This window comes from Trichosurus vulpecula, chromosome 4, assembly GCF_011100635.1.
Source record: "Trichosurus vulpecula isolate mTriVul1 chromosome 4, mTriVul1.pri, whole genome shotgun sequence".
Lineage (NCBI taxonomy): Eukaryota > Metazoa > Chordata > Mammalia > Diprotodontia > Phalangeridae > Trichosurus > Trichosurus vulpecula.
The window spans coordinates 300,117,641-300,139,722 of record NC_050576.1 but is presented as its reverse complement, the minus strand read 5'-3'; the positions used below and the strand labels follow the sequence as shown (position 1 = coordinate 300,139,722).

Here is a 22,082-nt window from a genome sequence, read left to right as displayed (position 1 = left end):
CTGTCTCTGTCTGTCTGTCTCTCTCTTTGTACCTGAGACTACAACTCCCAGGTAGGCCACCTTTCTCCCCGAGAACCAACGAGCTACCAGTACCCTCCCAGAGTAGGCGACTATGAACCAATGGTCGAGGAGAGAGGCGGAGACTTTCCGGGTGGGGAGCGGGGAGGGGGGGGGTGCTAAAAAAATCACTGCTCCCAGAAGTTTGTGGAGCTCTTACGAGAAAATGTTATCGCGCTTTCCCCTGTCTTTCCCCTCCTGACACACAGACACACTTACTGAACGTGCAACAAGCTCAAGTGTGTGCGTGCGTGTAGGCTGCCAGTTTTGATCCCGGTCCCCACCCCCGCCCAAGTTCCCCGCTATAGACTAGTGAAACCCACCGGAAAGGGGAGGGTTCGCTCACTCCCTGCTAGGGGCTCGAGGGAGGGGCGGGGCTAGGTGGGGCTCGCGAGCCCGCGCAGCCGCAGTGGTGCTCCTCCGTAGCCGCCGCTGCCACCGCCGCCGCCACCACCCGGGCTCAACCGCAGGCTGGAGACAGACGGGGCCGAGAAGAGACAGAGACTGAGGAGGAGGAGGAGGGGGCGGGGCGACGCCCGGTGACCGGAGCGCCGCAGACTGGCAGCTGCAGCGTCTCCCCCCTTTGTGTCTGGTCTGCTCTGCTCTGGTCTGAGGCTCGCGAGCTGCCCTCCCCCTCCTCCCACCCCGCCTCAGCCGGGGTGCGGCGTGTCTAGGTGCCCCCTCCCCCTCTCCGGGCACCTCCATCCTCGCGCCGCCGCCCCCTCCCCCCACGAGCCCCGCGGGGAGCGAGCGTCGAGGAGCCGCAGCCCCAGCCGCAGCAGCGGGAGAGCCGAGCGAGGAAGGAGCAGGGAGCGACCCAGCGGCGGCGCGGCGGCAGCCCCGGCTTCCTCGGGGGGTGGTAGGCTGGGGAACCATTGACGGGAGAAGGAGGAGGCAACGACGAGACCCGGACGGCGGGGGAATGGACCTCGGAGCGGCTCGCGGAGCCGCGGCCCCGGGACTTGGAGCGTAGAAGGAAGCGGGCCAAGGAGAAGAAGAGGCCGGGGGCACTGCCGGCCTTCCCTGGGGGACCCCGTCCGGCCTGCCCTCCTCCCTCGGCCCATGGAATTCGGACGCGCCTGGGGGCTTACTGGTTTCGGTTCGGCGGCCGGGCGGATCATGGGGGGAGGCACCTTTGCGCATCTTGTCCGCCTTGAAATCGAAGTGATTTGAAGCGAAACTTACTTAGGAGGGACGTGCCCCCAGCCCACGGAGCCCGGCCTCTCCCCCTAGCTCCCCATCACGCACCAGGAGCAGGAGCCGCGCGCGATGCGGCCTGGAGCCCCGGGCTTGACGCCACCGCCCCCGCCGGCAGCGCCCCTTCCCCAGGCTGCGAAGTTGTAGGGGTTCCCCCCATTCCCTTTCCGTCCTCCTCGGAATACCCCTTACTCGCACCTGCTCCCTGGCTATGTTTCCTTCCAAACCGGGCTCCTTTTTCGATATTGTGAAACTACGTGGGAAATCATCGTGGTGATTTCACAGACTTCCCCTGCCGCCCCCGGCCCCCCATCCCTCCCCACATCTCCGTCCGGAGCATGCATCCTGTTTGGAGGGCAGAGCCGCGCCGTCCTCCTCGCGTGAACCACGTCCGAGGAGGAGAGAAATGAAGGGAATTTTCTGCAGTGGAGTCCGAGCTCTGCAGACGGGTCCTTTAAGCATCTGCCATTTGTCGTTTCAAACTGCATTGTGAGAATTCCGAGCAGGAACATCAAGATAACTCAAAACGGAAAAAGGAGGGGAAGGAAATTCCTCCTGCCGGTGTTTCTCTCTTTCTCTCCTAGTTTCTTGACCCTCTTTGGCTCCTTGGCTTGCCCAGGTATGACTGCCTCTCTGCAAAGCCTCGGGCCGGTGCTGCTGCTCTCCTGGACCGTGTTGCTGATCAGCACTGCGGCTGGTGAGTAGCCACTGGATGCTATTGACTAGCCATCTATTTCAACTCTGGGGTGGGGGAGAAAAGGGGCAGGGCTGGCATTTAACTGAGCGTGTGATCGAGGAAAAAGCAGAATGTCTGCTGTCCCAGTTAAGGCGCCGATACAGATGTAATAACTATTTCGAGGAGAAAAACTATAATTGCATACGTTTTTCCATTCAGTCAACTGGAATTTAATAACTTAGCATACCTGTGTTATTTAGAAATTTATTCTGGTATTTTTTCTCCCAACTAGGAAAAAAGCATAGTGGGTGTGGTATGACATTTTTAGCTGTGAGGTAATGCGAGAATTAAAAATAATGTTTTAATCACCACTGAACTGTGTGTGCTATTATGAGATCTTTGGGAATAGAGCTTTCAGTTTTCAAAGACGCACATTTATGTTTAAAGATTGGCATTTTTATTACAGCGTATGCACGACTATTAATTTTTGAATTTGGAACATTTTTGGGTGGGATGTTGTTGGCTCCAGATTACTCTTTATTATTTTCATGTGTTACTGAATGGCTGGATTAGGTGATGACGAGCATATCTGTTTTATTCTTTAAGTATTATAATACTGTTAATTGCTGGTCTTTTTGGACAGACAAGTTATGTCAAGGATTAATTCTCTGAAGCTGGTAAACTAGTCTCCCATATTTTCATCTAGGGTTACTTACTGTTGGGCAGAGACATTTTCTGACATCCCTTCACTTTCCAGTCATTGAGACAACTTTAAGAGTATGAGACTTGTGAGACTTTAAGTGTTACTGTAATTTATGGGTTATAGTAGCCACCCCTCGTTTTTGGAGATTTTATTGCTGCAGTCTGTGGAAATCTTTCAGTCTTATCGATTGCTTGGAAGACAAAATATGAAACTATCTTATGTAATCACTGTTACTCATCTTCAGTATCCAACCATACTTATAATATTGTCTGCGTTTAAGAATAGCATACAAATTACTAATTTAACAACAAGGAAAATTTGACAATGTTTCCATATATATAGTAACATTGTGTGAGCTTCTTGATAAGCACAGGGTTTGCTTCCTTGTTTTCCATTTTTTAAGAAGGGCCTGCTTTGAGAAAGATTGCTGGTTAACAACACATGTTAGAATGACTTGTGTGCCTGGGATGTTTTGATGTTGCCTTTTACTTTTAGGATAAATATGTTTATAATATCAAAAATAATTTTAAATTTTCAGTTGAAAGTGTTTTAAAACTTAATATTCAGTGTAATAGATTAATTATTCTGGTTCCTTATTTATCTCTTTTAGGGAACAAATAACTTAAATTTCTTTGAATATTTTAGGTAGTGAAACATTCTTTATATGAAACATTTTAATCTATATATGGAAACTGCATAAGTTAAACGTAAAATTTAAAAAAAGCAAATTTCCAAGAAGGTGCAGTGGGAAACAGACATTAAACATCTCTTAATGAAGGCTTTCAACATTTTTGTGTCAACATTTTTGTTGTACCTGTGGCTATATTGGAATGTAAAATTATTAAAATTTAATAATAGGTAGCATTTATATGGCATTTTACTTTTTGCAAAGTGCTTTACATGTTACCTCATTTGATTTCTTTTACATGCTATTTCAGTTGATCCCTATAACAAGCCTGGGAGACTGGCACTGTTATTATCCCCATTTTACAGATGAGGAAACTAAGGCTTAGAAAGGTTAAGCGACTTGACTAGGATCACACAACTAGTAAGTAACTAGTACTAGTAAGTTAGGATTTGAATTCAGGCCCTCCTGACTCCACGTCCAGGGTCTTAGCCAGTAAGGTAGACTGACTCTCCAATGAAGTCATTTGTGATATGACCTCCATAGAGTAGGATAAAACCATGTATTTAAACATTATTTTCTATCTTCTAATAATAAAATAGTTCTTAGAATTGTGGCCTAAAAAGAGTTTGGGACTTTTTTGTTGTTGTTGTTTAAATCACAGCTTGTGGTAGGCATAGTGAATTATAAAGTTTGACTGGGTTAATTTACAAAAAACCCCCAGCATTTTTAATCGTGTCTCTGTAATTAGTGTAGTGTTTCTCAATCTTTTCACCATTAGGACTCCTTTTTAATGTCAGACTATTTTATGGATTTCCAGCACACATACACGCAGACACACTCCTTCCCATGACCAGAGTTGTGGAAAATATGTAAGATAAGCCACTATGAACTCAGTAACACTTTTAAATGAATTTGTATCTTATTAAGTCCATACATTTGAAAAATGGTGCTACCTGTATTGTGAGATGTATTCTGCTTACATGTTTATTTATGAATTCATAGGCCCCTCACAAAAACTTCAGAGACCTTTTTGGCTTACAGGTTGGGGAGTTATTTCTATAGTTATGTTTTGAAGAATTCCGAATCTGCTCAGGTGAAGATATCCAAAACTGATTTTCTGAGTGATACATATATTAGAGTTAAGAACTCTTGCTAGTCGCTGATATGTAGAATATTTCAAAGGCAGTTACCTTTGCTCTGCCAGCTTTGAGAAGGCACTTGACCAGGGTACCTGGCATTTCTGTGGTGTGAAAGGACCTTTCCCCAGTATTATCTGCTGGACTGAATGTTTATATCTTGCTGTTTCCTTTGGTGGAGTGCTGAGCTGCTCCTATTTTTCGTAGGCTTACAGATCATAGAAAGGTGCCTCAGAGGTCAGGTATGCCAACCTCATTTACAGATGAGGAAACTGAGGCAGGAGGGAGGTGAGGTTACTTGCTGAACCTGAGTCCTCTTACTCCAGAGCCACCACTCATAGCACTGCCTCCACATTGCATCCTCCGCCTTGGAAAGTGGTTGTCTTTTCAGGTGAGCAACACTCTGACCAAGTCTCTCCTCAATGGGAGCTATTCTATTTATTTGACATTTCACTTTCTGCCCACCCTGACATAGTCAATTTGTACTTCAAGTTAAGAACACCTACTTAGAGAAAAATTGAGACCATCTTCCTCCTTTCTGCCAGCTCAAATCACTCTCTCTTGACTTCACCTCCTGGTCAGGCACCTTGCCATAAGTCAGGTTGCCCTTTTCCCCCACCCTCCTTTCAACTTCGCTTTTTGTTGTCTTCTTCCATTAGAATGTAATTCCTTGTGGGTAGAAACTATCTCCTTGTACATTTGTGTCCTCAGCACATAACTAAATACTTAAAAATCTCTCTCTCTCCTTCCCTCCCTCTCCCTCTCTCTCCCTTTCTCTCTCTCCTTCTCTCCCCCCCCTTTCACCCTTTTCCTCTCTTTTTCCCTCCCTCCTTCTTTTCCCTTCTTCTCTCTAGACATACACATGTCCTACACTCTTGATCCCATTCCCTCTAGCTTCTCCCTTGCTTTAGCATTCATCCCTTTCTTTCATACATCTTCAGTCTTATTCTCACCAGTTCCTTCCCAGCTCTCAAGGAATGTGCTCAGGTGGGGGGGGAGGCGGGGCCGGGAGGAGCCTTCCACCTCATCTAGCCACCACCCGACTTCTCATCCTTTCTCCCCTTCTTAGCTAAACTTATTTTAAAAAGTGGCTTTTATCCAGGGCCTTTACTTACCATTCCCTCTCCCTTGAAATCTAACTTCTATCTTTACCACTTTGTCGAAATTGCTTTCTCCAAGGTCATGGATGATTTCCATATTACCCAATCAAATGACCTTTCAGCCCTCATTCTTGTTCTCTACTGCATATTCCTTTGAGATGCCTTTTCATATATTGGCCTTAGGGAAACCACACTTTGTTTTTATCTCCTTCACTGTTTTATCTTTTTCCTAATTCCTAAATTGTCCAAGGTTGTATTTTGGCTCTTAGACTTCATTCTTGGCAGTGTTGTTCCCTTTCAATAGTTTCAAGGGGAGACAGTTCCTAAGTCTTTTATTTCTCCCTCCAAACCCCAAATCCACACCTCTAGCTGCCTAATTGCATTCTTATTGGTGCCTCGAGCTCAATATATTTCAAATCAATCTTATTTTAAATTTTCTTCTAAATACCTTTCATTCAGACTGTACCTGCTTGGACAGTAACAATAACCTCCTACTTCCATTTTCTCCCCCTCTAATTTTATCCTTTTGTTGCAATACCCTCTCCTTTCAGTAGGCTCCTAGTATATCTAGTCCTGGTCTCTTTCTTGTTCTCCAGTTTTGTATCACCAACTGCCTATGGGGCATTTTGAACTGTATGGCCTATAGGCATTTCAAATACAACAGGTACAAAACAGAACTCTTTATCTTTGCCTCACCCAAACCCATTCTTCTTTAGTTCCGTATTTCTGTTGAGGTACCACTGTCCTTCCAGTGGCCTAGGTTCACAAACTTGGAGCCATCCTGGGTTCCTCATTCCTTACTCATTCCACATATCCTATCAGTTTCCAAGTCTTACTGATGACAGCTCTACATCTCTAGCATCCATCTTTCCTTTTCTCTGCTCAGAGAACAATTACCTCAGTTCATTAGCCTTCCAGTTAGTCTCCCTGCCTTAAGTCTGACCCCTCTCCATCACCCCCCCCGAAAATTGCCTTCTGTTTATTTTGTATGTACTTATATGTCCGTCTTTTCTGTCGTGTTTTGAATGTAAGCTCCTTGTGGGCAGGCACTATTTTGTTTTGTTCTTTGTAACCCTTAGACTTGGAACTGCCTGGCATATAATAGGTGCTTAATAAATGCTTGTTGATTGAGTGACTTAATTTTCTTTACACATAGATCTGATCAACTCAGAAATCTTCAGTGACTTCTTAGTGCCTGCCCAGGGAGTCAGATTGAAACTCTTTTGCTTGGCATTCAAGGCCATTCAGAGTCTGGGACTGCTTTACTTTTACAGATTTATCTCATACTGTTCCCCCATATACACTCACTACTAGTAAACTAGTTCCTTTTCCCTCAAAGCTCATGTGCTTTCTCATCTCCTTGTCTTTGCTCCTTTTGTTTCTTCCTTCATCTTTGTCATCTGTTTAATTTCTCTCCATCTTTTAAAACCCAATTCAAGTGCATTTGATAAATATAAATAAAGTATGTTCTAGGTGAGGTTCAAGGGGAAATGGTGATTACTGACTAGGAGAACAGGGAAGGCCTCATGGATGAGTGGCCTTTATCATGAATTATTTTGTGTTGGAGTTATTTGTATATGTGTGTTACCCCTTTAACTAGACTTTTAAGTTCTGCCCGGGTAGGGATCCTGTCTCACCTTTCCTATCATCTAGCACAGTGCTCTGCACAAGAAAGCCACTTAATAAATATTTGCTGAATTAATTGAAAAACTTTGAAATTATGAAACAAATAAGAATTTATTTGCATTATCCAAGACCCTTCAAAAGGATTCACAAGTTTCATTTGACAACCAGATTCAATATTAAATTTAAAATAGTTCAGTTTGCTAGATTCTTGTTTTATACACCAAGCTTTATGAACATATCTAAATCAAGATAAGACTTTAGAGTATTTTAGAATAGGATCATAGGATCATAAATCTGGAAGGGAATCTCAGAGATCATCTAGTCCAGGGGCTCTTAACTTTTTTGAGTGTCATGGGTGCCTTTTGATAATCTGATAAAACTTCCGGACCTCTTCTTAGAGTGTTTATAAATGCATAAAATAAATGCAGAGAATTACAAAGGAAGCCAATTATATTGAAGTACAGTTATAAAAAAAAGAAACCAAGTTCACAGAGCCCAAGTTAAGAACCGTGATTTTATTCAACCTCAATAGGCACTCCCTGTTGAATAACGGGAAGTTTGGAACTAAAACTCTTGATCATATTTTATTTAGGCTTAGGGAGGCTCATAGTTTGGGTCTATCAGTTTGGGTAGATACATCAGGTAGGAGACATGTTGGGCAGTGATTGAGCCCTTGGAACTGGTACTGGACCAAGAAAAGAAATGTTAATTGTACATTTCTTTGAAAGTTCTACTGGCTTGTTTGGCTTAATGAAAGCTGCAGTGTGTGTATATATGTGTTTGTGTGGGGATGGAGGCTTGAGGTGGAGAGTTACTAAGGGGAAGGGTGAAGCATGGGAAGAAATTGTCTTTTTCTTTTACCTAAAACAAGTTATAATTTATAATGAAGCTAGTACTATTTAACATGGGTAAATACTGGCCTTTATTTTGTAAAATCTAATGTGCAGAGTGAAAACTCTTTTACGGTACTTAATCATACCACATATTAGTGATGAATCATATGCTCCTTTGCACCTTTGTGTCACTGTTTCGTTTGTCTTGTCCTCTAGTGTATAAACTAACTCATAGAATGTAGGGACCAGATCTGACTTGTTTTTTGTCTTTATCCTCCTCTGCTTAGCACAGTGCTTATGGCCATAGTAGGAAGGAAAGAACTAAGCATTTATTAATATCTACTATGTGCCAGGCACTGTGCTCCAAAACATCACCACTGTAGTATGCACAGATTTATTGGTAGTATTAGTATTTAAAGCTTGTCGTATCCCTGTAGTTGCCCATGATGCAGTAAATGTTGGGCAAAGCATGGTAGTAGGTCTAGTTTCTACCAAATTTTTAATGTCGCTGGGTCCATGATCTTATTACTATAGGGAGCTCGTTGTGCAGATAGGCAGCTGTGCTGCCATCTAAAGCCTTTGGAGGCTCACTTAGGACACTGAAAGGGCAAGGCTAGTGTGTGTTGGAGGTGGAATTTGAAGCCAGGTCTTCTTGCCTGAAGCTTGACTCTCTATCCATTGCACCATGTCTCTGTCTCTGGCCAGAGCTAATAATAGGTTATGAAAAAAAGAAACCCTCCCCCTTCCCCCCCAGAACCCCAAATTATATGGAAAGATCTAAACGAGAAGAACTGAAATATCCATCCTACCACCACTTCTTTTAGAAAGCCCCTTTCTCACTTAGTCTATTTCTGAAGTGAGAAATAGATACTGGGCTTCATCAAATTTTAGAAGATACACTAAAACACTTGATTTCCAGACCCCCGCCCCCAGCCGACCCCTCCCCCCCTCCTTTAGTCAGTAGCACAGAAACATAAAGAGCACCATTTTTTAAAGGTAGTCTCTAACAGAAGGGAAACTGTGCCTCTTTACATTTCCTCATGCACTTCTCTGTCCAGGTAGGACTTAACTCAATCAGCACTCTCTCTCTTCTCTTAATCACTCTTCTAAGGATATCTTTTCCTAATTCCTCTCCTTTAACGCTCCTCCTGATAACTCTTCCAAACTAATGCTGTATTGCTGATGTGAAGCCTCCAAATACCTGACCAAATACTTTGACCAGATACTCAAGTGTTATGCTTCCACGCACTTAAGATACTCCTTCACCTCTTTTGGTCTCCAGCTGCATTCACCTCCTATAGTAATTAATACCTGCTTATCTTCTTCTGTAGGTGGCAAGTAAGAAAAGCACCTTAAAGGTTTTTAAGCCTCTTCCTGATGAGTCAGTGTATTCCATTTGGAAGATGACCAGAAGTAGCATAATTATGACCTTAGTGAAGAGACTAATCATGCTGTCACAAAACTGATGAATGAAAAATCTCAATAGAAGAAATTTGTGGGAAAAGCCATTAAACTTTATTATGATATTTCCCTTGATATTGCTATTAATTCACCCTTATTTGGGTTTATTATTTTTTTTTAATTCTGGTTGCCAAGAATGAGTTTTGTAAGGTTCCTAGACTGAGTAGTATTGCTACCTGTTATTTTAGTGTGAAAAGAATGGCTCTGATAAAAAATAACATTGTTTAAAGATACAAGTGGATAGAGAGGGAGCATGGTGTAGTGGGATGAGCTTGAAATCTGGAATTAGGGCATTTGTTGTTTGGGTTCTGGCTTTGCTTCTTACTTCCTCCTTGGGTGACTGGGGGCAAGTCATTTAACCTCTCCTGGGCCTTAGGTTCCTTATTTTAAAATGAAGCAATTGGACTACATCATTCCATTCCCACTTAGCTGTCAAATTAATCTTCCTAAAGCACAGATCTGATCATGTCATCTTCCAATTTGATAAACTCCAGTGGCTGTTACCTCTATAAAATGCTCTGTTTGTCGTTCAAAGCCTTTCACAACCTGGCTCCCTTCTGTCTTTGCAGTCTTATATCTTACTTTGCCCCACATACTTTGCAATCCAGTAATAGTGGCCTCTTTGCTTTTGCTTGAACATGTTTACTGGTTGTTCTGCATACCTGGAATGCTCTTTCTTGTCTTTGTCTGCCTCCTGGCCTCTTTTGCTTCCTTCAAGTACCAGCTAAAATCCCATCTCTACAGGAAGCCTTTTCTGATCTCCCTTAATGCTAGTATCTTTTCATTATTGATTCTCTCCAATTTATAAATGTCTTGTTTGTACATAGTTATTTTCATGTTGTCTCCTCTATTAGATTGTGAGTTCCTTGTGAGGAGTTAACTGTCTTTTGCCTTTCATTGAATCCCCCAGGCTGGAACAGTGACTGGCACATAGTAGGTACTTAAATATTTGTTGACTAAATTACTTCTGAGGGCACTTTCAGCTCTAAATCTATAATCCTGAATCTTAAATTCAGAATGTCAGTGATACATACACAAATCATAAACCCTTTTGTTTATTAAGGTATTAGCTTCTGGTTAGTTTGATCTTTCATTTCACTAATTTTATTTAATTAGAGGTATTTAAAACTAAATTTTTGTATAACATTGGACCTGTTGATACAGATAAGAAGTTTATATTTAAAAGTTAAAATTGAATTTAAAAAAGTGAAAATTGGTTAATTTAAAAATGCTGTTTATCTCGAAAGTTCTTGTCAGTATTGACATTCAGTTCAAACAAAAATCAAATTAAAATAGAGCATAAGTTTTACATGCATCTCAGTTTAATCATATGAGTAGAACCAGCAGTTTATAAAAGCTCTATAATGTTAAAATAATTTTTTAAATTAAATTTTAATTTGTCTTCAGATCAGCATTCTCTCCCTTCTTTCTCTCCCTTCCCCAACTGAGAAAGCAAGAAAAACAAAGTCGCTGTTACAAATATGTATAGTCAAGTAAAACAAATTACTTCATTGTACAGTGGGTACATCACTTCTTTATCAGGAGGTGGATAACATGTTTCATTTTGAGTCATCTGGCATTGTTACTGGTCATCTCTTGACTATTTTCAAAATTGTTTGTTTTTACAATATTGCCATTATTGTATAACTTGTTCTACTCATGTTACTTTGTATCAGTTCATACAAGTCTTCCCAGGTTTCTCTGAAACCATCTCCTGCTATCATTTTTTATAGTGCAATAGTATTTTATCACACAATTTTATAAAATTATTTATCACAATTACATAGCATTACTTGTTCAGTCATTCCTTAATTGTTGGACACTCTTCGTTTGCAATTCTTTGCCACCACAGAAAAGGCTGTTATAAATTTTTTTTGACCATGTGGGTCTAAAGGCCCCATTGTGTTTTAAGTATAGCAAAATCTCATTAGTTTAGACTAGGCATCGGGGATTGGGACATGTCAGTCAATTTCAAGAAAAATCAATTCCAGAATACTTTTCAAGAAATTCAGTTTTATTACTTGCAAATACATATTATAATTTGAATTAGTCTTACAAAGTGATAGCAAAGAGAACTTGTTTAAAGAATAGGTTTAATAAATAATACATAATAAGCGTAACAGGAAAAGACTGGAATTTTAGTGGTAGAAAGGAAAATAGAAATCACTTGAAAAGAGGTTTTTTTAAGTAGGTAAAACATTTTCTCTATAATTTTGCATGTTATCATTTTACTTAGAAACATATCTTAAAAAAATAGTTCAGAAATTTCAGTCAGTGGCTACTGACCACATTATCACATTTTATATTATCTAGGCCCAAGTAAGTGAGGTTTTATTTCATTTTCATTAATTCAGGGGAGCATCCCTCTTCCGTTTTTGTTAGTTTTATTTTATTTACAGGAAAAGAATGGGGAATTTATTAAATTTGAAAGTAAAATCTCAATATCTGAATTTTTTATTGTTATTGTTGCTTTGGTTTTATTGATTTAGTTTTTCTAGTCCTGAAAAGCTAACAATAACAGGTTACTTTTTACTTTTTTATTAGTATATACAATATTGAAGGAAAAGATTCTGATTCAGAGATTTTTGTCAGCAGACATTCCTTCCTGAGAAAAGCTGACAACTCCATTGTTGTAGCATATGTGCACAATTTACTATCATATTGTTTTAATTATTGTTGAGGTGGGTTTTTTGTGCACTTACAGATATAGTTTGCCTGGGTTTTGTTTATATATAAAATGTGTAATCTATGTGACAAATTTGATTTCTTTGCCTTTTCTTTCCACACTTCTATTAATAGCTGATTGAGTTAGGCAATCTTGAATTTTTTTTTCTTCCTGGAAAATTTCCACTGTTTTTTTTCTTTATTGTGACCTTTACATACTGCATTTTAATAGTATGAGTTCATGTTGGACTCTCAGATTATTACTAAAATTTTATTTTCAGAATGAGGCAAGCATTGGAGGCTTACATGAGTCTCTAGGACCTTAATGTTCCATCTTGTTCGTCATCGAGGATCTGATGCCTATCCTCAGAGCAGAGATGTTTGCAGCCTTTCCTATCAGCCTGTGGAAAAAAAGGTTGGACACATACAGTTAAAAGATACTTAATAATAGAGGTTCAGATGTGCTAAGTACCATATGAATGTTAAAGATAAATGTTATAAGAGTTAATGGAGAGAGATGGGGGAAGAGTTCAGTGAGGTACTGAGACTGAGTTGGGCCTGGAAGAAAAGGTAGAATTTAGATTAGGCATCATGGACACTAAGCAAAAACATGCATGTTGCACATGCATATGCATGACACAACATATTTTGGTCTGTGGTCATTGGACCAGTGATGATTTTATGTGGGGGAATAATGAGAGAATGTTGGGTTAGAGGTGGGTAAAACCTAGATTGTGTAAGATTTTGAATAATAGACTAAAGTATTTGGACCAGGACCATGGCATATGCCAAAGAGTATTTTAAGAAGATTATAACAGTGTATCAAATGTGTTAGAAGGAAGAATGACTCAAGTGAAGAAGACCATAATGAGGATTATAACTGGAGCAGTCACAAGAATGAGTGTCATGTACAAAAAAACCTTATTAAGGAAAAAAATCATAGATTAATGTGACAGGATATAAAGGAAGGAGTTAAAATATAAAAGTATCTACAAGGAAAATGTCGAGATATAAACTAGAAAATAACTCCTAAACCTTAAGGAAGCTAATGTCATTCTGCAAAGTACAGAATACTAGGGGGTTCTCTGTACTAATGCAAGGCGGGAAATTCCATTACCTTCTGTTGGGCTAAAAAGGCACTGTTTTAGCCAAATGAGAATAGTTGAGCTTGGTGAGACTTTGTACTGAGGATGGGAAGGAATTACAAAATTACAAAAAACACTAATTATTTCTTAAAGTTTGAAATTTCAGAAAAAGGCCAGGTCTATCAGTAGTAGGTTCAGGAAATATGTGGTTTCGTCATAGCTTATTTTTTTTTAAAATTCTGAACTTTGACACTAAGTAACTCTAGTATTATTAAATTGAAAAGTTTTTGCATGAACAAAGCCAGTGCAATCAAGATTAAAAGGGAAGCAAAAAGCTGGGAAGTAATTTTTACAACCAGTGTCTGTGATAAAGACCTCATTTCTAAAATATATAGATAACTGAATCAAATTTATAAGAATACAAGTTATTCCACAATTGATAAATAGTCAAAGGATACAAACAGGAAGTTTTCAGATGGAGAAATTAAAGCTGTCCATAGTCATATGAAAAAAATGCTCTAAATCACTATTGATTAGAGAAATGCAAATCAAAACAACTCTGAGGTACCACATCACACCTATAAGACTGGCTAACATGACAAAACAGGAAAATGATAAATGTTGGAGAAGTTGTGGGAAAACTGGAACACTAATGCATTTGTTGGTGGAGTTTTGAACTGATCCAACCTTTCTGGAGAGGAATTTGAAACTATGCCCAAAGGGATATAAAACTGTGCATACCCTTTGAACCAGCAATACCACTTCTAGATCTATATTCCAAAGAGATCACAAAAGTGGAAAAAGGACCTGTATGTACAAAAATATTTATAGCAAGGGGCAGCTAGTTGGCGCAGTGAGTAGAGCACCAGCCCTGGAGTCAGGAGGACCTGAGTTCAAATTCGGCCTTACACACTTGACACACTTACTAGCTGTGTGACCTTGGGCAAGTCTCTTAGCTCCAATTGCCCTGCCTTCCCCCCTGAAAAAAAATATTTATAGCAGCTCTTTTTGTGGTGGCCAAGAACTGGAAATCGAGGGGATGCCCATCAATTGGGGAATGGCTGAACAAGTTGTGGTACATGATTTTGATGGAATACTATTTTTCCATAAGAAATGATGAGCACACAGACTTCAGAAAAACCTGGAAAGACTTGCAGGAACTGATGTTTAGTGAAGTATGCAGAACTAGGAGAACATTGTACACAGTAACAGCAACATTATGCAATAACTAACTTTGAAAGACTTAGCTCTTCTCAGCAATGCAAGGATTCCAAGACAACTCCAAGAGACTCATGATGGAAAATGCTGTCCACATTCAGAAAAAGAACTATGGAGTCTGAATGCAGATTGAAGCATACTCTTTGCTTTGTGTTGTTGCTGTTGTTTCTTCTTTCTTGTGGTTTCTCCCATTAGTTCTAATTCTTCTTTACAACATGACTAATGTGAAAATATATTTAGTATGAATGTGTATGTATAGCCTATATCAAATTGCACACTGTCTTGGGAAGGGGGGAGACACAGGAGGGGGGAAAATTTAGAACTCAAAATCTTATGGAACTGAATGTTGAAAACTAAAAATAAATTAAATATAAAAGAAAGAAAAAATAACATTAGTATTCCCACATGTAAAACAACAGATAAAGAAAATTGTAAATCTCTATTATGGATAGCATGCCCTTTCTTTCGGCTATTTAATAACTTTGATATGTAACTTTCAAAGCTTTCCTCCTTGTCTGAATTTCCCTTTGACTCTCCTGTGTTTGCTCTTTTAAAATGCTTTAGTGAACTTCTTTTCTTCCTTATTTTTTTTAAGCAATCCTATCCGTAGCCTCTCTCTCTTTCCCTTATACCTCCTCCTTTATTGAAAAGAAAAATAGCCTTTGTAACAAATATGCATGGTTATGCAAGACAATTCCTGTGTTGACTTTGTCTAAAAATGTGTCTCTGATTCCCCACCTTGAATCTATCACCTGTCAGGAGAGTGCGTATCAGAAAGCATCAGTAATCCTCTAGCATTGTGATTGGTATTGCATTGGTTAGAGTTTTTAAGTCCTTCTTAATTGACTTTCTTTGCAGTGTTGTTTTGTTGTATAAATGATTTTTGTTTCCATCTAGTTACTCTGCATCTATTCATATGTCTTCCCAGGTTTTTCTGAAACCATGAAGAAATATTCCATTGAATTCATATTTACAGTAGCTTTCAAAATGCCTTATTAGAAGCTATAAAAGGTGAAACGTTTTTATGTGTCCAAAATAAACTACCAAATTAATTACTAAAACTCTTCTTATTTCATCAGGTGGGTCCCAAAAGCTTGGTAGAATGTTATTTCCCTACACTTGGACCTTAGAAATTCTGAATAAGTAGCTATTTCCATACTTATGTTAAGTCATTCACACATTAAAAATAAAACTAAAAGAAGCTTCCCGGAAGCCACTCCCCCTCATGATACACTTTGAAAATATGTGTGTGTATATGTATATACAAACAAATATAAATGCAAAATCTAGAATGAGTGGATACCTCATTGAAGAGATATGAAATAACCAGGTAGAGACAAAACATATCAGGCATGTGCAAAAGATTATATACTGTGATCAGGTTAGGAATACAGGGTTGGTTCAAGAAAACTACAAACATAATAGGGCATATTAATAACAAAATAATAAAATAATATGATTACATCAATAAATAACAGGAATAATATTGACAACATATAACTTAAGAATGCTAAAAAGCATAGGAATAAATATACCTTTCCTTAATATGGTTAAAACTGTCTAAAACCAAGAGCTTACGTGATATGTAAGGGAGATAACCTAGAGGCCTTTCCAGTAAGATTAAGGATAAAGTAATGACTTCCTTTCTCACTACTATTATTTGCTATAGTGCTAGAAATGTTAATAAAAGCAGTAAGATAAGAAAAAGAAATTGAGGAAACAAGCACAGGCAAAGAGGTAACAAAATTAATTTATGCAGACAATATGATGGCCTATTTAGACTCATAGAGAATAAGCTGAAATTAATTAAAATAGCCAACAACTTTAACAAACTAGCAGGATAGAAAATAAGCCCATATATATCACCAGCCTTTTTATTATTACCACCAAAATCCAGCAGGAAGAGATAGAAAACTTCTATTCAGAGTAACTACAGAAATGTATAAAATATTCAAGAGGCTGCCTATATGAAAGTACACATAGAAACTATATTTGTACAACTACAAAACATTCCTTTACAGAAATAAAGATGGGCCTGACTAATTGGAGAGACATTAATTAGTCATGGTTGGTCCATACCAAAAAAATTAAAATGACAATAAGTTAATTTACTTATTCAGTGCCATGCCAGACTGTCAAAGGATTACATTATAGAGCTAGAGAAGATAACATATTCATTTGGAGGAACAAAATGCCTAGGAATCTCAAAGGAAATAGTGGGGAAAAAGTGGAAGAAAAATGTCCTAGCTGTATCACATCTCAAACTGTGCTATAAAGCTATAATCATCAAAACAGTCTGACATTGGTTAAAGAGATCCATTGGTGAATAGTTTGAGGATGCAATTATAGAGACATACAAAGATAGTAGCATACTGTTTGATAAAACCCAAGATCCCAACTACTGTGGTAAGGACATATCTGATAAAAATTGCTGGGAAAACTGGAGAGTACTCTGGTAGAAAATAGGTTTAGACCTGTACCTCACACAGGATATCACAGTAACTTCCAAGTGGATATATGACCTTGATAAAGATCGTAAAAGGAGTAAGGAAGGAAATACCTATTGCAGATGTGTATGGGGGAGGATTTCATGATCAAACAAGGGTTAGATAGAATCATAGAAAATACCGTGGACAATTTTGATTATTTAAAATTGAAATGTTTTTGTACAAGCAAAATTAATGAAGTTAAAATGAGAAACGAAGTAGTTAATTAGTTAAAAAAAATCTTTGTTGCGAGTAAGGTCTGAGTACAAGAACTATCCTAAGAGGTAAGTGGTAGTTCTCAAGGAAGAAATCCATGCTATTAACAGATACTGGAGAAAATGCTCCAAATCACTAATAGAGAAATGCAAATTAAAGATATTCTGAGATTTCCCTAAACACCCATAAAATTGACAAAAATGAGGGGGGAAAATGACAATTGCTTTTAGCAATGTGGGAAGATAGGCATACTAATGCACTGTTGGTAGAGCTGTAATTTTTGTTCAACTGCTTTGGAAAACAAGTTGGAACTATACCAGTTCTTAGCACAGTGATTGATATATTCTAGGAGCTTAATAAATGCTTGTTGACTTGACTATAACCGCTGCCCCCCCCCCCCAATCACAATTGTTTGATAGTTACCAAGGGTTGTTTCTGTTTCACAGTTGAATAATTTTGTAGATTTAGAGCTTAAAAGGATGTCAGAGGTAATGTAGTCCAACTCCCTCATTTTACAGATGAATAAACAGGCCCTAGAAGTTGAGCTTGCATTGCCTAAGATCAGATGCAGGTAGCAAGTGGAAAATCTGGGACTTGAATCCATTTTTTTTCTCTCTGTACAGAGTACTCTTTCCTACAAGACCATAGAACTCAAATTACTAGTGTTGCAATACGAAGTCCCTATGCTTTAATCTCACTTCTGAAATTATTTGTTTTTGTCATGTTGTTGAGCAGAATTGAATACACCTTATGTGTTTCATGAATTTCTCCTGAGATGTCCATATTTGCCTTGAACAGTGTTTTGCCCGAAGTAGGCACTTGATAAATGCATGATGTTTGGTTAATTTTAGTTTGATAGCTTCTGATAGTTTAGTTGCTGAAAATGGAGGGCTATTTAGCATACCTTAAATTTCTACATATTTTTTCCAACCATTGTAGTCTTTTATATCTGCTTAATTTTAAAATGCATTCCCTAGTGGTTTGTTTTGGGTTGTTTTCCTCCTACATTTTTTTCATTTTTTATGTGATTTCAGGTTGGTTTTTTATTTGTATTCTCTTTTAGAATGTTCTTATATTCGTATGTTGTTTTAAATTTGTAAAGCAATTTCATATACTTTGATTAAGAATGTCAGCATAAAAAATAATTTTACGTTTCAGTCATATTACCTGTTGCTTATTAGTTATACCACACCCTGTAAAATTAAAATTCTAGATGAGATATACATGACAAATAGAAATGAAGATAGAGAAGTGAAAATAGATGCTCCATATTTTTCCTTTATGTTGCTAGGTGGAGCAGGTGGAGGGATTAGAGAGTTAACCTGTACAGACCCTTTGACTCTTGGGATAGCCTTCTCTGAGGTGACTCCAGTCAAGAGAGTCTTAGGTTTGGGGAACTTCTGCAACTTCTGTCATGGCACTCTGCCCTAAAAGTCTGTTATATAAACTTCCTCAGAGTCCACATATATTTGTAAAAGTTTGGAGTCTTCATTTTATTTTCTACAATCCCCACCCTGCCCACCCCTTTCTAGGACTTCTTTGCATTAATGAGATTTTAGCTAACCATGACCACCTAAATGGGAATAGTATTGACCTGGTGGTTAGAATTGTGCATCAGTGGTTTTCTTACTTTCGTAGACTGAAAGGGAAATTCCTTTAGAAAATGTATAAATATGTTTATCTTCCAGATTCAATCAGCATGTGGTTATACATGAACATATAATGGCAAGTAGAAGATTTTATAATCCTACTTTGCATTTATAGGTCACCTTCTGAGGAAATGAAAGTTCTTTGGCAGCACTTTTAATTTTTAGAACATTACTGTGACATAGGTAAGAGACAAGCATCATTGTTCCTTATTCATAGATAGAGAATGAGACATAAGGTGGTTAAAAGACTTTGTTCTTAGTCAATGTTTTTTCAGAATTTTTGAATATGTGAAAGTTTTTAATGAACTTCTTCCAGTTTTTGGAACCCCAAGCCGACCCTACTGCAGGCCTTTTATGAGACTCTCACTGGCTGTCCCAGTCCTACCTTATCACACTCCTTTGGATTCATATAACACTTTCTATTTGTATTATTAATTTGACACAGCATATATCTTGTTTTATTATTACTATTGTTCTGATCTTCCAGTCTTATATTTGATGGAATTCATATAGAAACAGTCTTGGGATAAGTCACTATCCCTTTTTCATGCTGAATGTTTGGTGAATTGTTGTATAAGTAGATATAGTGATATCTTTTCATAATGGATAAAAGTATTGGAATGTAAGCTCATCTTCTGTGAGCTGACTCCGGTAGCAGATAAGATGATGGTAATGATAGTTACTTCAACCCAATCACACATGGTTTTGATTTCTTCTTTTAAGGGCCCTCTGTTTTGAAAGCTGTTCATTCCACACAGTGGGATATTTGGTATAACAGCATCTACTAAAAGACATTGTTTTTAAGTCTTATGTATCAGTTTTATGTCCATTCAGTTGTAGGCATGCAGCAGTTTGGTCTGTGACTATGATTTGATTCTAGTAAAGTTTATTGGTTAAGTTCTCAAGAATTTTTTGAGCTCTTTGTTAGTAGAATTGGATTTGTAGTCTTTTAGTCTTATGAAAGTAAGGACACCTCTGATGCATAATTCTAACCACCAGGTCATGTCTTGGTAAGTATTTGGTAGATTTCAAATTTCTGTAGTCTTCTGCACTGTGTTGTATTATTTTACCCTTTCCTTGAATAATCAGCATTGATCACGACGTATCTGTTCTCTTTAGGGGTACTTTCTGTAGAGAATTATATTGGCCTGAATGGCAAGTGCAAACTTTTTCATTTACTCAAACAAATCTGCATGAGTTAGTCATTTGTTGTTGTTATTATCATCATCATTATTCATTAATGTTTAGATCTCCTATTCCATAACTAGATTAACAACCTCTTGAAAAGCAAGAACCTGACTTATACCTTTTTGTATCCTTACACATTGGTAGTAAGTTCCAGTAAATACTTGGCTATGATGATGATAATGGTGGGGGTCTCCAGTAGGAGGTGATGGTGCAGGCACAAGTTAAACGTGACCATACATTTTAATAATGAGCCCAGATCAGTGTGTCTTGTAGATTTCTAGGCTTCTGTGCAATATTGGAATTCATTGGTATATGATTGAACTAGGGATAAAATCATAACTTCAAGGTTCACTTTTTCTTTGCCTTCTTTTGTTATTTAAAAATTTTATTTGGTACATTTAGTGTTGTTTTGAAGTGATTCAGTCAACTATTTAGTAAATAACCGCTATGTGCCAGTCATTGTGTTAGGTGCTTGGGATATAAATAAAAACAATGAAATAATTCTTACCTTTAAGGACTTTCTGTTCTAGTGGGGGAGATAACTTTTAATAATAATAATAGACATTGCCATATAGCTTTTAAATTTACAAAATGATATATATTCCCATTTATTCTTATGATAGCCCAGTGAAGTAGGTACTGCAGTTATTACTAATCTCATTTTACAGGTGAAGAAAGTGAAGTTCGGATGGGTTGTATCTTGTTCGTGGGCGTGTATCTACTAAAGCGGGATTTGACACCAGATCTTCCCTTCTCCAGAGGTCCAGCACTCTGTTGTGAGGATAACATGAAATAATATTTGTATAGCACTTAGCATACATAATACCTGGCACATACTAGGTGTACTACATAAATACTTCTTCTTTTCTCTTCCCCTTGCTGTGTGCGGCAGTGTGAAAGGGGATAGAAGTAGCTGTTTTGAAAATATAAATTTTTTTCTAATACAAACTAGTTTGACATGTTGAACTAGCTACAACTCAAATCATATACTAGCCAGAACTACGTATTAATTTAACTGCTAGGTATCAAGTACATGTCTGTTGTCTCATAGATAGGTGTTTGAAGAAGTTTTCAATTCATTTTATACCAAACTTCATAAGGGCCAATATATCATAGGTCTTGTTAATTCTAATTGATGAGGTCTCCTGGCTGTCATCACAATGATCTTCACATAGTAGATTAAATTAATAGCAGATAGGGAAAACAAAGTGTGAACAAGAATCAGAGGACTAAAGGAAAGATAGAAATTAGGTAATAGATACTGGGAGTCTGACAAAGTCATCTGTCAATCATTTGACTTTGGTTAAGTCAGTTATTTTCTTTGGACCTCAGTTTTTCTATTTGTAAAACAAGTGATTGAGATTAGAGGATCTCTAAAGTTCCTTTTCACATTTTGACAATAGATGAATTTCTGTAGAGCTTTGTCATTAATATTTCCTAAACAGCCTCTAATATTTGCCCACTGAAAAACCACTTGTCCCTTGAGATGATGATAACATATTTGCCTGGCATATACTTTTCTCTTAAGTCTCAACAATACTTTTATTGAGGAAACAAGTTCAGGTCAAATGACTTTCCCAAAGTCACATAGCTAAGTGTTGCTTAGTTCTAATGATTTTTAGTCTAGTTTTTCCAGGTCATCATGCAATTTCTTGGAGAAGATCTTTGAAATATAAGCTTGGGTGTCCAGAATTAAATTTATACTCTGAAGATAATGTAAGAGGAAATTGAGAGGAGATGAACAGACCAGGAGAAATAGAATGCTGAGAGGAGGTTATCTTTGGGTTAGAACTCAACATTTTTATTATTTATCTCCTGTAGTTAATTCTCCAAAGACTTTACTTAGCATGTATTACTCTTTGGAATTAAAATTTGGAAGTTTCTATTAGATCATGAGTTCCTCTCTAGGCTGCACTGGAGACTTCTTTACTATCCCGAAGCCTCACCCTGGCCCTGGAACTCACACGTAGGTAGTGCATTTTCCCACCCCCAGTTCCCAAGCTTTTGCCTCTGATTGTATGGCTTCTCTCAAAATCTTCATTTAAGGAAGTGATGCTAGGCTAAACATGTTTCATTCCTTTATCATTTGAAATCTTCTCCCTCTTCTTTTCAACTTTCTTTTGTGTGTTGGCTTTCCCGCATTAGAATGTAAACTCCTT

The 22,082-nt window shown here is 38.2% G+C and overlaps 1 protein-coding gene across 2 annotated transcripts in view; it reads left to right on the top strand.

Annotated features, from left to right (window-relative positions):
* The first annotated feature begins 471 nt into the window (after positions 1-471).
* The window catches only part of BMPR2 (bone morphogenetic protein receptor type 2), a 238,530-nt gene continuing 216,919 nt past the window's right edge, over positions 472-22,082 (top strand). Inside the window, exon 1 of one of the 2 annotated variants that reach the window (XM_036755131.1) lies at positions 472-1,951. In XM_036755131.1, coding sequence (XP_036611026.1) covers positions 1,876-1,951 — 76 coding nt within the window. In that variant the 5' untranslated portion in view covers positions 472-1,875. The remainder of the gene's footprint in view (positions 1,952-22,082) is intronic. The other variant, XM_036755132.1, reaches the window with a different exon arrangement.